Source organism: Nesoenas mayeri (assembly GCF_963082525.1).
Source record: "Nesoenas mayeri genome assembly, chromosome: 4".
Taxonomy (NCBI): Eukaryota; Metazoa; Chordata; class Aves; order Columbiformes; family Columbidae; genus Nesoenas; species Nesoenas mayeri.
In genome coordinates this window covers 12,196,402-12,208,944 of record NC_137540.1, presented here as the reverse complement: position 1 = coordinate 12,208,944, position 12,543 = coordinate 12,196,402, and the positions used below count along the sequence as shown (strand labels likewise).

At 44.0% G+C, this 12,543-nt stretch overlaps 1 protein-coding gene across 4 annotated transcripts in view; it reads right to left on the bottom strand.

Moving 5' to 3' along the window:
• The window catches only part of BLTP1 (bridge-like lipid transfer protein family member 1), a 126,855-nt gene extending 117,920 nt beyond the window's left edge, over positions 1-8,935 (bottom strand). For all 4 annotated transcript variants that reach the window (XM_080343187.1, XM_080343184.1, XM_080343185.1 and 1 more), the window contains exons 1-2: positions 8,869-8,935; positions 47-176 (exon numbers count right to left, since the gene is read on the bottom strand). In XM_080343187.1, coding sequence (XP_080199313.1) covers positions 47-143 — 97 coding nt within the window. In that variant the 5' untranslated portion in view covers positions 144-176; positions 8,869-8,935. The remainder of the gene's footprint in view (positions 1-46; positions 177-8,868) is intronic.
• Positions 8,936-12,543: the final 3,608 nt, after the last annotated feature.

The following is a 12,543-nucleotide window of genomic DNA, read 5'->3' as shown; positions in this document are numbered from 1 at the left end:
TAAACACACACAAAAATTTAACCAAAACAGAGTAGATTCACCTTACCTACTAACAGCCAAACAACATTGGAGTCATGTTCTGTTAGGAAGTCTTCCAACTGTGTGATACTTGGGACAAAACTATCATTTTTTCTTTGATCCATTGCTAAATTGGTTTTGCACCAGCACCTATAGAACTGAAAGAAAAAAAAAAAGGAAAAGAAAATTAGTAAAAAGCATAATTTTCTGGAGAAAACTGAGTATGTACCATGCTAAGCAATTTTTAACAGTCTGCTTCACACAAATATGGGTTTACTTGTTTGATTCCTTCAGTAACATCTTCATGATTGTCAACTACCCTTTATTCTGCTTTAGAGTTCCAGAAACACTTCCACTCATCTCTGCTGAAACAGAATTTCCAGGCACATGCCTCCCTAAAACAATACTCAGATTAACAGAATGCCAGAATACACTCTCCAAATTTAGTAGCCTGAAGGCCCCATACAGCATATAATAGCAAATAAATTTAGAAAACTGCTGTACCATAGCAGTAGGTCAAAAGGCAACGGAACATACAATTAAAAATTAGTCTGTATTAAGCTTTCTGACATTCAAACAGGTAATATGATACAATATGAGAGCAGATTCCTGTCCCCTGAAGAAGGAAAGGCCAAAGAGGACACTTCCAGGAGCTATGGAAAATTCCTATAACTTCCTAATCCACTATGTTCATTAATTCTCTTGCTTAAGGGTGGATTTGCACCATCTTATAAAAAGTGACTACAGAGTGTTTCTGTTATAGAGAGCAGAAAACCAGTCCTTCTGATCTTACACACTTATTCAAACTATCCACAAATCATCTTGCAACTGGGTTATATATTAAGTGTGACTAACAGGGAGTAGCTCAACTCAGTAACATCTGTAATTACACCAGAGTATTTTACTTGCATTAGTTTCATTTGAAGTCTTCTCCCTTGGATGTTATCTGTCAAGCCTTCTTACAGGAAGATAAGCATTAATTCTGCCTTTTTAAAATTTTTTTTCCTTTTAAATACCTTCCAGCTCCTGACAGCCTGTCTTCCTGTCAGCATTCAACCCTCAACAAAAAGTAAAATCCAGTAGACTTTATTTCCTTTCTTTATGAAGTCTCCAGTGCTCCCCTTCAAGAGCTACAGAACATAAAACCTTAGTTTTTGAGCAGCGTTAACATCTTTGGAATAGTCAGTATTTAGAAGTGTTTGCAAGAAAACTAACAATTTATCCAGTTTTTCTTGTAATATTCATACGATCTCTCACTCTTATAAGTTGAAAACAAATTGTGGAAGAAGTTGGAAAAACACCCTGCCTTTAAATGCACTTGTTTCTCCCCTGCATTTGGGTAAATACTGTACCTTGAAACAAGAGCATGTGTTTTGAACTAAAATACAAGTAGAGTCACAAGAATAAGTGCTAGCAGTTTGTTTCCTGCCTCTTTTATAAAAGGGAATAAAATGAGGAGGAAAGAAGAAACAAACAAACAGCAAGAAAAACCCAAAACACCAGACCTTGCTTCCAGTAGTCCTGGTAAAGAAGCCACTAAATTAGCTCCCTTACAAAGAGAAATAATAAGCACTACACACACTTCTTAAAAACAAGCTCTTGTTTTAGAAGGGACGTTACAACAGCAAATTAAATCACATAATGGCACTGTGATTTGTTTTAAGACATTCATAATACCTTAATCAAAACCCCTTGTGTTATGAAGTAGACTATGCCTCTGCCGGCAGCCTCAAAGAGCCTTTCACCCAGAAATGACAGGGTAACTCGGGAAACGAAAATCAACACTTTTCAGTATAAAGGAAAAAATAACCTGTTTTTCCCTTTCTTACCAAGAGACAACAGGGTCAGTCTTTTGTGATCAAGTTCACTATGGAAACATTGTGAATTGATAAGGACTGTCTATCACCTTAATAAACACCACCACTATTTAATCTCTCAAGAAAGTAACCTGTGGCTTTTTCCTAAGAAATTTATCACCCATTGTTATGAGACAGTACATTAAATATCTTTATGCTCTAAATAAGATTGTGGTAAGACAACTCAGAGACCACAAGTAATTGGACCCTGATAGTTACTTATTTAAATAAAGACCACGTTCATAATTTTTTGTCACCACTATGCATAAGCATAAACTGCATATCCTTGGAAGGTTTCTGGAATATATTTGCTATTTGCATGCAAATAAAGTCAGGAATCTCCCATCAGTCATCATGTGTCAACACACATTTTGTAGCTCCACAGCTGGTCCTTTAACACCCTGCCCCACTGATGGGCACCCTTTGCCCTGGATTGAGACACCCAAGGAAGATGATGGCAATAAAAGTATAACCATCCAGAAACAGGCAGCAGCACCACCTGCACTAGATGTGGGCTCTCAGTATGTGTCTTAAAGGACGCAGGTGCTCAAGTCATTTAGACTATGAAGCAATTTTGGCCATATGAATTAGTGTAATAGAAGGGGGATGTATGTAGAGACTGTCTTGGCTTTGTTAAAAACAAGTTTCTCATTTAGTGAATTTGCTTGTCAGCTAAAGCCTCCTTATTAAATGCACTCTTCTGAAAGTTAGACACACGTTTTGGTAGACATAGCAATGGTATGCAAGGTCATTGACAGTGATGCATCTCACAAGATATACAAGCAGGAGGTGAACAAAAACTGGCCAACCGAGTATCCCATCCCATTCAGGTGATACTTCATATAAAAGTGGGAGATCACGAGGATCTCATCCCTTTTGCTTATGGCCGACATTAGGAGAGGACCTTGCGAGTCGTTCCTGCGAACTGAGGCCTAGTGACAGACCGAATCCAGCTCCGGTTGGCTGCACAGTCCAGTCCAGGACTTCGAGTGCCGGCCCTACATCTGCCAGAGCAGTTGCCGGGACTTTCAAGATTGGTTGTGTATATTTTGTATTATTTTCTCTTTTTTATTGGTAGCATCAGTAAAACATTTTTAATTTTTCCAACTCTCTTCTCTCTGTCCTTCTTTCCCTCCCAATCGCCTGTCTGTAGTAGTAAGGGGGGAGAAGGAGGGGTTAACAATACATCAGCCACGTTTTTATTGTCACCTTGCAATCAAACCTCGACAAGACCTAAGTAGTACCCACTGTTTATGATGTCCTTGGGCACTGATATGACATAGAGGATGGAGAGGCAGGATCTGCATCATCATGATTGTCAAGAAGAAGAGATGCAGACTTCCCAGCACAAATATTAGCTACTTTCAGTAACAACCATTTCTTTCTGATGACAGTCCTGCATCTGTCTGCCTTCATCTTCCACGCTGTACCCATACATTTAAACCGAGTGCTACCTCTCAGCCGCCTGCAGTCATCCATCCTCTGTTACACTTATTCCTATGGGCAAAAATCACTTTGCCATCAGACAAAACATTAACTGTTGCACTCTCCAGGATCACTGATCCACTGCGTGATGAGCCTGCAATTTACATTCATAGTGCTCCTGTATTGTTGTGAAGTACCAGTACACTTTCCAAGTCTATGGGACTACTCTTGGAAGGATGAGACCCAAGTCAGAGTGGGAAACTGACTCTTACCCTGCTAATACAAGAAAGAAAACATACCAAAGAGGAAGAGGAACCCAGAACTTCATATATACCTCTCCGTGCTTAGTTATTGTACAGGGTGTTTCAAGAAGATGGACATAACTTCAAAGATACAGTGATTTCAAATAGGGTCCATCTTGTTGAAACACCCTGAATTTTCTCAAGGTCTCTACTGTTTTCTGATTATGAGCTCCGTTAATATGTCAGAATACAGTCCAAAACCATAAGAGGTGTTTTGGTTTATTTGCCTTTTCTCTGCCTTTCTTATTTACTGCATACCATGTTAAAACATACAAAATGCATTAGCTTTTCCCTGGAAGGAAAACAGAAGGAGAAACACCCAACTATGTAGGACTGAAGTGACAGAATCACGATAGTCGTATTTAGAATATCTTCACAACAGTCCTTAAAGGAGTTACGTACTCTTCTTTCCGAAAATGAGATATCTGAAACAAGGAGAGATAAAGGCCAAATCCTTTATTTATGATGTCCAAACTGAGATACTTGGGGCCTGCTTTTCAGGTTGTGCATGTTTATAGCACTTGGCGTGTTTGAAGTAGACAGCAGACTGGCTTGAAAACGTGAGGGCTCGATATTGCTGTAGATTTCCTCCTCCTGGGTAGGCAGGCTTTCTTTACAGCAGAAACACACACTTAACAGACACTTGAAAAACGGGCTTTAATTATTTGTGTCACATATTAATCCATTTTATCAGCACCAAAATGATGCAAGTGATGCTTTAGGCCTGGGAGGATGCAGTTCATTGCTAGCCCGTTTCCAGGATTTCAAACTCTAATCCAGTTTTCACAGCAAAATATTCTATCCCTAAAAAGCCAAATACTCAAAAGCAGCTGCCTAAGGTCTTTATAAACACATTTCAGTCACTTCAAATAGGGAAACTAGTTTTAACCTCAGCCTGACATGTTAACACATAACACCAAGAACAAACCTCTGCTTGAACAAAGCCATTAAAGATGTACAGAAAGCACGCATATATGAAACAGCTGACTAAAACAAACAAACAAAACAAAACACCACCAAAAAACAACAGTGACACAGAAGCCTGGTCATCTGGCTCTTGGTCATCAGAGAGCAGTTACTTGGTCAGAGACAGCTGCAGCTAAGGGAACAAAAACCCACGTGTAAAAGGTCTGTCCTGTACCTATAGTTGAGGATGAAAGCAACAGGTATCTTATTCAGTTCCCAAAAGCATTAGGGTAATAAAGGTCTTGAACTGTGCAAGAAAATGAGAAATGATATGACTATCACATCCTTTGAAATAATCTCTAGCTTACCTCGTAGAAACAGCTAAATAAAACTGATGGGGGAAAAAACCCTAGCATTTCATAATATTGAAAAGAAACACTTCTATAGGGTTATGCAGCAGGTAGGGAAATAATGGATGCTGTCAATCCCCTTACTATTACTAGAATTCATGGGGGGAATATCAACTGGCAGTTTAAATTTGTCAGACATATTCCTCAGATCTTCATAGAAATGAAGCATTCACCAAATATTTGTTAATTGATATTAACAGAGGTTAACAACGATTTCGAGGATACTCCACTCCCGAATTCTACAGCAATTACAAGACAGCAGAGTTACAATTACTCCCCAAATGACTGATTAAACAACAGGAGGTAAATCTCCTAGCCTAAATAAATGAACACAGATAATACACATGGCTGCTCCCCATCTCCAGTAACAGACATATATCCATGACATAGAGAAAAGGAAAGAAATGGCATATTTACATTCTACTCCCTCACTTTCTTTCTGTCAAGAGATCTCCAGTGCTATGAAACTGGAGCTTTCGATAATGAAATGCTACTAGGAAGGAGTCTCACAAACATAAATATGACTCCACTGAATTTTCCTCTGAAGGAATTGTGACACTGTCAGCACCCAGATGCACTTTAGGCACATTTCACAGATAAACAAAACAAAACAAAACTGTCAATCTTTCCATCTTTCCCAAAACACTCCAACTAGGTTCAAAGACTTAAAACCCATCCCAGCACAGCTTAAGAAGCTCAGCTATTCTTTCATCAGCAAGCAAGGAAAAGAGGAAGGAAGGGAAGTTGTTCAAAAAAAACATATGCAAAAAATTAAGTGACAGCACCCGTACAGCAATTCTGCCATTTGACAAGTTGCCCTGGCTTCATATTTTATACTCAATTAGAGATTAGCAGTTCTTTTTTTTAAGAAAATAACTAAGATTCAGGTCTGTTTTCTCCCCGTTCTGCTAGTGCTTGTGGTAACAATAGCAGTAAACTGTAAACAAACTAAACTACTGCTATAATTATACTAATGAAGTCTTGCTACAACCTGCAGCGGAAACAGTTGAACTAAAAACAGAATACAGAAGAGTCACTCCCAGTTAAACCAGTGTGTGGACAGCCTTAGTTAAATATAATTTGCACTACAGTAGCCTACATTAGTAAATAACACATTTACTTAAAAATTAATTAAGAGAAAATTAAAATACATTAAAAGGAGATGTAAAATACAAAACAAAAATTATTCTTAGAGCAGCCTACCTGATGAGATTCATTTTACCTAATAGAGAACCAGAAACCACTGGAGACAACTTAACACCCTTCCAAGAGCAGTGAGAAAAAACAGAAAAAAATCTACAAAAAAAAAGGGAAATTGAAAATCATTTGCAACAGAAATCTACTAAATCAGTGTCCAAGACAACAGAAGTTCTATTTGTTTATTTTTAGTCTTACAGGACATGAGTTTTAATACATAAGAAACTAAAGACAAACTCATGCTATGGAAACGAGCACAGTTCTCCTTGCATCACTCAACTGCTCATCCAGGAATGCCTAATTTAACTTTGGATTATTTTTAAATTTAATTTTATTTTTTTAAACAAAAAAAAAAAAAATATATTGTTGAACCTTGCCTTTCAGACTTGTTTGAGGGAGAAGGTTGTTTTCCTGCTTCTATTGCCAGCTTTTGATGCTGAAGAAGGACAAAAAAAAGGACAACGCCAAAAAAACCTCACACAACAGAACCTAAAGGCTCATAACAGTAGGAATAAATAAGAAATTCCTTTATGCACACTCCTCTATTTAGAAAAAAAAAATTGCTTTTGGGGCTGCTCTCAACAGCAAGGCAATGACCTTTCCTCCTTTTTTTTTTAATTTGAATACATCATTGTACCTCTGAAATACTCTATGAAAATGAGTCTTCTACACCTCACTTATTAATTTTTCCAGAAGTACTTACTCTAAATTTCTCCTCTGACATATCACCACAATTTGGGGAAGGGGAAAAATCTGGCATACATCAAACTAAAACTCAAATCTTGTGGCCACACATACCATCATCCTTAAGTAAACTACAAACAGGTCTTTATTCTGCCCCAGTCTGCAGTCAACCCAAAGATTTTGGCACAGCAACAAGTGCTGTAAGAAGTTACATAAGAAGATAAGAACCAGGAGAAGGTGGTATATCTCAATACCACTGTAAGCACAGGATAACTCTGCACACTGCAAATGAATAGCAGTAAACTCTTGCCTATTTCCCACAGGATAAAACTACACAAAAGGACCATCACCAAAGTGCAGCTGATAGACAGTGCACAGGCTGAAGCTTCCTAAGAGCCTGCCCAAAAGGCCTGAGTTACCTCAGTGTACAAGGATGAGAATTTCCCCCATAGAAGCCCTAGATGTACATGTACCACCATCCAATCGGCCAGCGATAATTCACCATAACCAAAATCTACTGTTTATGAATGCTGTCAAACTGTGCAAATTCAGGCCATGATCCTAAACAATCACCCCTAAACAGCCACTTTTAGAGACAAATGTCTAATCGGACCTTAAACACACTTTTTACCGATGTTTGTTTGAACAACCTGTTAGCATACTTTGACAAGCCAGTTTTTCTTCTCAGTTGCCAAAATTTCTGGGTCAATTGTTTATCTGGCCATTATGTTTTGCACACAAAAACTGGGAAAAAAGACTGCACAGGTATGCAGTATGAAAAAAGGCAGAAAAGTAGAAATAACTAATTATGTTACACAAGATAAGAACTCCCAAAGCCACAATCATCATTTTCATATTAAAGCTGATATAATTATATGTATAGATACATCTGTTGCAGCAAACTACCAACTTTGGAAGTTTTCACAAAGTTTAGTGAAGGGTTCTGTTGGGATGTCTCTTAAGATACGAAACAAATCCAGACAGATTATGACTGGGATATTGGTTATATGCTAATCTTTGAAACACACATCCGACATATTAACATATTAAAGCATGTTATATTCACAGAATCGCAGAATGTCAGGGATTGAAAGGGACCTCAAAACACCATCTAGTCCAATCCTCCCTGTCGGAGCAGGAACACCTGGATGAGGTTACACAGGAAGGTGTCCAGAGGAGGCTCCACAACCCCATTGGGCAGCCTGTTCCCGTGTTCTGTTACCCTCACTGTGAAGTTTCCTCTCATACTTAAGTGGAACCTCTTGTGTTCCAGTTTGCACCCATTACCCCTTGTCTTACCATTGGCTGTCACTGAGAAGCGCCTGGCTCCATCCTCGTGACACTCACCCTTTATATACTTATAAACCATATTTAAAATAGACAATGTGAAGTGTGATGATGTTATCACTGCAGCCTGAAACGTACCAAAAAGCAGGTGCATTTTGTGTCAAGTCAGCGTGTGCAGTTGCGTGTTAAACCCCGCACGCAGGGGCAGAGATCGCCTCCCAGGCGCCGGGAAACCGAGACTGAAACTTTCCTCTCGGGCCAAGCAGAACTGAGGCGCCTGAGCTCCCGACACCGACCCGACGCCCGCCCCGCGCGGCCTTCGCCTGCAGAAGCCACACGCCAAAGGACACACAGGAACCCGTGAAAGCGGAGGGGCTTCCCCCGGCAGCGCTCCCGCGGAAAGCGGCGGGAAGGGGGCGCACAGCGGGGGAGGGAAGGGGCGCACAGCGGGGGAGGGAAGGGGCGCCCCCACACACGTCCCGCAAACGCGGAGGCCGGCGCCGCCCCCGCGCGCTGCCGGGCACCGGCTCCTCGCGGGGCGGGGGCGGCTCGCGCCCCCCGCGTCACCCTCACGGCGGGCGGCGCGGCCTGGCAGGGGCAGGGATAGCGGCCAGGCTGACCCCCCCCGCCCCGCACCAGCCTCCGCCTTCAGCCTAAGGCGGCCCCGCACCGGGCCCAGCCCGCGGACAACGTGATCACGCCTCCGCCCCGCCCGCCCCGGGCACCGAGGGGCGGCTGGGCAGAGCGGCGAGCCCGCCCCCGCCCGGCGCCCCCCGCACTTACGCCATTGCCCTCCGCGGCGGTTCCACCACGGACCCGGAAGTGGCGGCGGTAGCGGCCGTGCCCTCCCGCACCTCACGGCGAACGCCGGGCCGCCCCGCCCACACCGCCGCCAGCCCGCAGCGGCGCCGGAGCCAATCGCGAGGCGCCGCCGGCTCTCGGGACCAATGGGAAGGGCGGTGGTTCCCCGAGGGGGCGGGAAGAAAGGGTGCGTGCCTCCAATCGCGAGAGGCGGCGCCGAGTGTGTGAGTGTGTGGGGGCGGGGCGAGGAGGGGGTGTGCTCCGCGCATGCGCGGGCGGTGCCACATCTGGCCGAGCCCGGCTGCCAGATGTGCAGGGCGGGGCCGCGCCGGTGTTCTCTTGCCGTGCCAGTGTCTGTGGCTGAACATCGCTGTTAAAATGTGATCGTTTCCGTGGATCCCGCAGAGACGGAGCTGCCCGCGGCCGCCACAGCCGGGTCTGACGCGTCCCGTCCCCAGCGTGAACCGCCGGCCCGGGCGGCCCCGGCTCCGCTTCGACCTCCCGTTGTCCGGCACGGACCGACTGTGCCCGACAGCCCGCGGCACACACCGCTCCCCCATTTGCCCACAGTGTGATCATCTCTTAATGGAGAGGCACTGAAGCGTTTTGTTTGCCGAGCTGCTGCGTGACCCCGTGTTCTGGCTGTTCGTTTTCTCTTTTGCTGCCTCCAAAGCAGGTGGACAAAACTGCCCCCAAAAGCCAGGCAGATAAAAAGTTGATTTTCAGACGTCTTTGAACACACGCGTGGCCATGACTCGACTGTCAGATGTGCTAAAACATGATGAACACTTAGATTTATTTGAAATTATCCAGGCCTGCACCCTACAGCAGCTCTGTCAAACTCATTTTCACCGGGAGCCACATCAGCCTCGCAGTTCAAAGGGCCAAATGCAATTTTAGGACTGTATAGTATTTATGTGTAACATACATGAGTGTATAACATAGATGAGTTTGACACATGCACCCTACAGACTTAAGAAGCATATTGGAGGAAACAAAACCATGGAGTGTGCGTGCCTGTGTGTGCACCTCCTTCCATGTCTGCATGCTGCTCACAGGCTGTCAAAACAGGTGCTGAGCTCCACATTCCTTTGAAGCCCCCAGTGCTGCAGAGGCTGCGGCATGATGTGGGAACAGCAGGATGTGCATTTCCAGCTATACAGCCTTGGACAGGGTATATAGAAGTATGTTTTTTATGAGTGTAAGGAGTGATAGCCCAGGCCAGTGAGAATATCTCGGGCCGGAAAACCATCCCTGTATGTATGATGTGTGAATGTTGGGCCTGGGCATCTGAATGAGTGAGTCGGAATGCCACCCACAAGATATGCCTAGGAACGTGACCGAAAACAGTCACAACATGAAGTGTGGTGTGTTTGGTATAACATTTTCTGAAAAGACACCCTGAACCTCTTGGTCCAGCCCTGTATCTGTAAACCTATAAATTGAGAATGGTTAATAAAGATCAGCTCAGCCTGGCTCAGCTCTGCTCAGCTCTGCCTGGCTCAGCTCTTGCTGCTAACAAGAACTCTGTGTCTATGCATCTGTCTGCATCTGTATGTGTCGTTCCTCATCGCCACAGCGTGAGGTGCCTCCCCCAGCTCAGCCAGCAGCAGGGCAAGGGCTACCCAGCCTTTGGCACCAGCATTAGAGGGCTGGTTGTACGGACTCCCTAAGCCAAGGATCCTGCTCTCGCTGGCCTGACACTGAGACCTGCCTGTGGGCTGTGTGGATTCACCAGCCCCAAAGTGAAACTGAGTCTGGATGAGGAGATGGGTTGTGGCTCCTCTCTACGGGCCACGTGTTCTTGCCTCCTGCCCCATGTTGGCCCAAGCAGACTGCACGGCTTTCCCTGCAGAGGTAGTTCTCATCCGGATCAACAGAGCGAGCTGATCCCGGTCGCTGCACAAAGGCACGGATGCCCCTGGGCAGCTGTCATGAGCTCTTACACTGACACAGAAGGGCACCAGCAGGATTATCCCTCAAACAGCATCGTGATCTTGCAGCACGACAAAGCAGAGGTGAACCATCACCCTGGCTGCACCGGGCGCCCTGAGCAGCACAGCTGGGCAGTGCCGGGCTCAGAGCAGCTCCAGGCACCCTCCGCACAGCAGATGAGCTACCATCAAAGCGGGTGTTATCTAATGAGGTTTATCCTTCATGTGTTTTTATTACATTCTCATCATACTAAGCATACTAAGAAAAATATTGTTCAAATATTTTTGGTTTTCAATATTAAAGACCCCCTTTCCACCTAATTCCCTCCTGTTGCTAGAGCCACATACTGCAGCAATGCTCTGACCCGCTGCACGGAGGGGATGGATGGATGCTCAAGGTCTCGGGAGGCTCTTCCAAATGTTTTTATCCACATGGTGCCTGAAGGCTTTAATGAGGACCATGCAGCTAAGTCACATGAAGAAATTTTAGCTCAAAACTAGCACTAGAGCTTGGGGAAGGTGGGCCTTTGTGTGGTGTAAGAGATGGAAAGAAAAGCTTTAATGCTGATACAGGCCTGGCTAGAAAACTCACATACGGAGTTAACACAAGGAAAAATATTTACCCCTCTACTACTTTGAACCTATTTGTTTCACAAAGGGCACTAATATTTACCTTCTCTGTAAAAGAAACCTCCACTTTCTTCTCAAGAAAATATTTTTATGTTTGAAAAGGCCGAACTAGATTTATTTTTAAACTCTATCAATTGCATGGCAGAATATGTCCCAGAGCAACTAAAATAAGGCAGGCAGAGAAATGGTTTCTGTTCTTAGTGTAATAACACAATTTAAAGTAACCAGGATTGAAATATGAAAGCTGGGGAAACCGAAATTCTGGGTCTTATCACAGTTCCAGTGGTGGGGGAGAAATGCAGAGGCTTTGAGCCTCCTTGTAGAACAGATAAAATCAAGAACAGAAGTTATTCCATGCAATATTTTTAAATAAGGGCCAGTTTAAGTCCAACATGTCACTGTGCTTATATAAAAAATTAGTACACATGCATATTTACAGCATACAATCTCCCTAACAGCGTGCTTCGTTTTGTCTTATGATGGCTAGTGGCACTGCTGTTATAAATATCTTTGGTCCCTTTGCAGCAATAATAAGAATTATTTCCAGAACGGATAACAAAGAGCAATTTTAGCAATTAGCGGCAGCAGTCTTATTTTGTGTTTAGATTTGTGTATGTTCTGTTTTCAGATCCTTCTTTCTTTACACCTGAGGCTTTAACGTGATTTGCCACCAGCATCTTACTCAGCCAAAACAAACTGGGTCTTTGCAAGCCCTCACCAAAGCGTGGGACCTCGCACATGGACGAGCCCAGCAGGTCGCTGCATCGCAGCCTGAAGCCGTGGAAAGCCCTGGGTGCCGGGCTTTTCTTTTTAGGTGGGCCCTTGGTGTTATATTGAAGTTTCTGTGCAGTTCCTTGGAGTCAGGCGTGCTGCATGGGTGCGACATGGAACAGAGCTGGTGGTTGCCGCAGGTTAGCGCTGACATGATGTTTGTGAATTCTCACAGCACCCCTGCCTGATTGCCTGCTGCTTTTTTGAAGATCGCATTTTTTGGGATGTTTGTCTGGGTTGCTGCTTTCCATCACCAGTTTCATTCCTTCCATTGCCTCCCATGACCTTTTGGGGGAGTGTCCACAAATTAGCTCCCGGTATT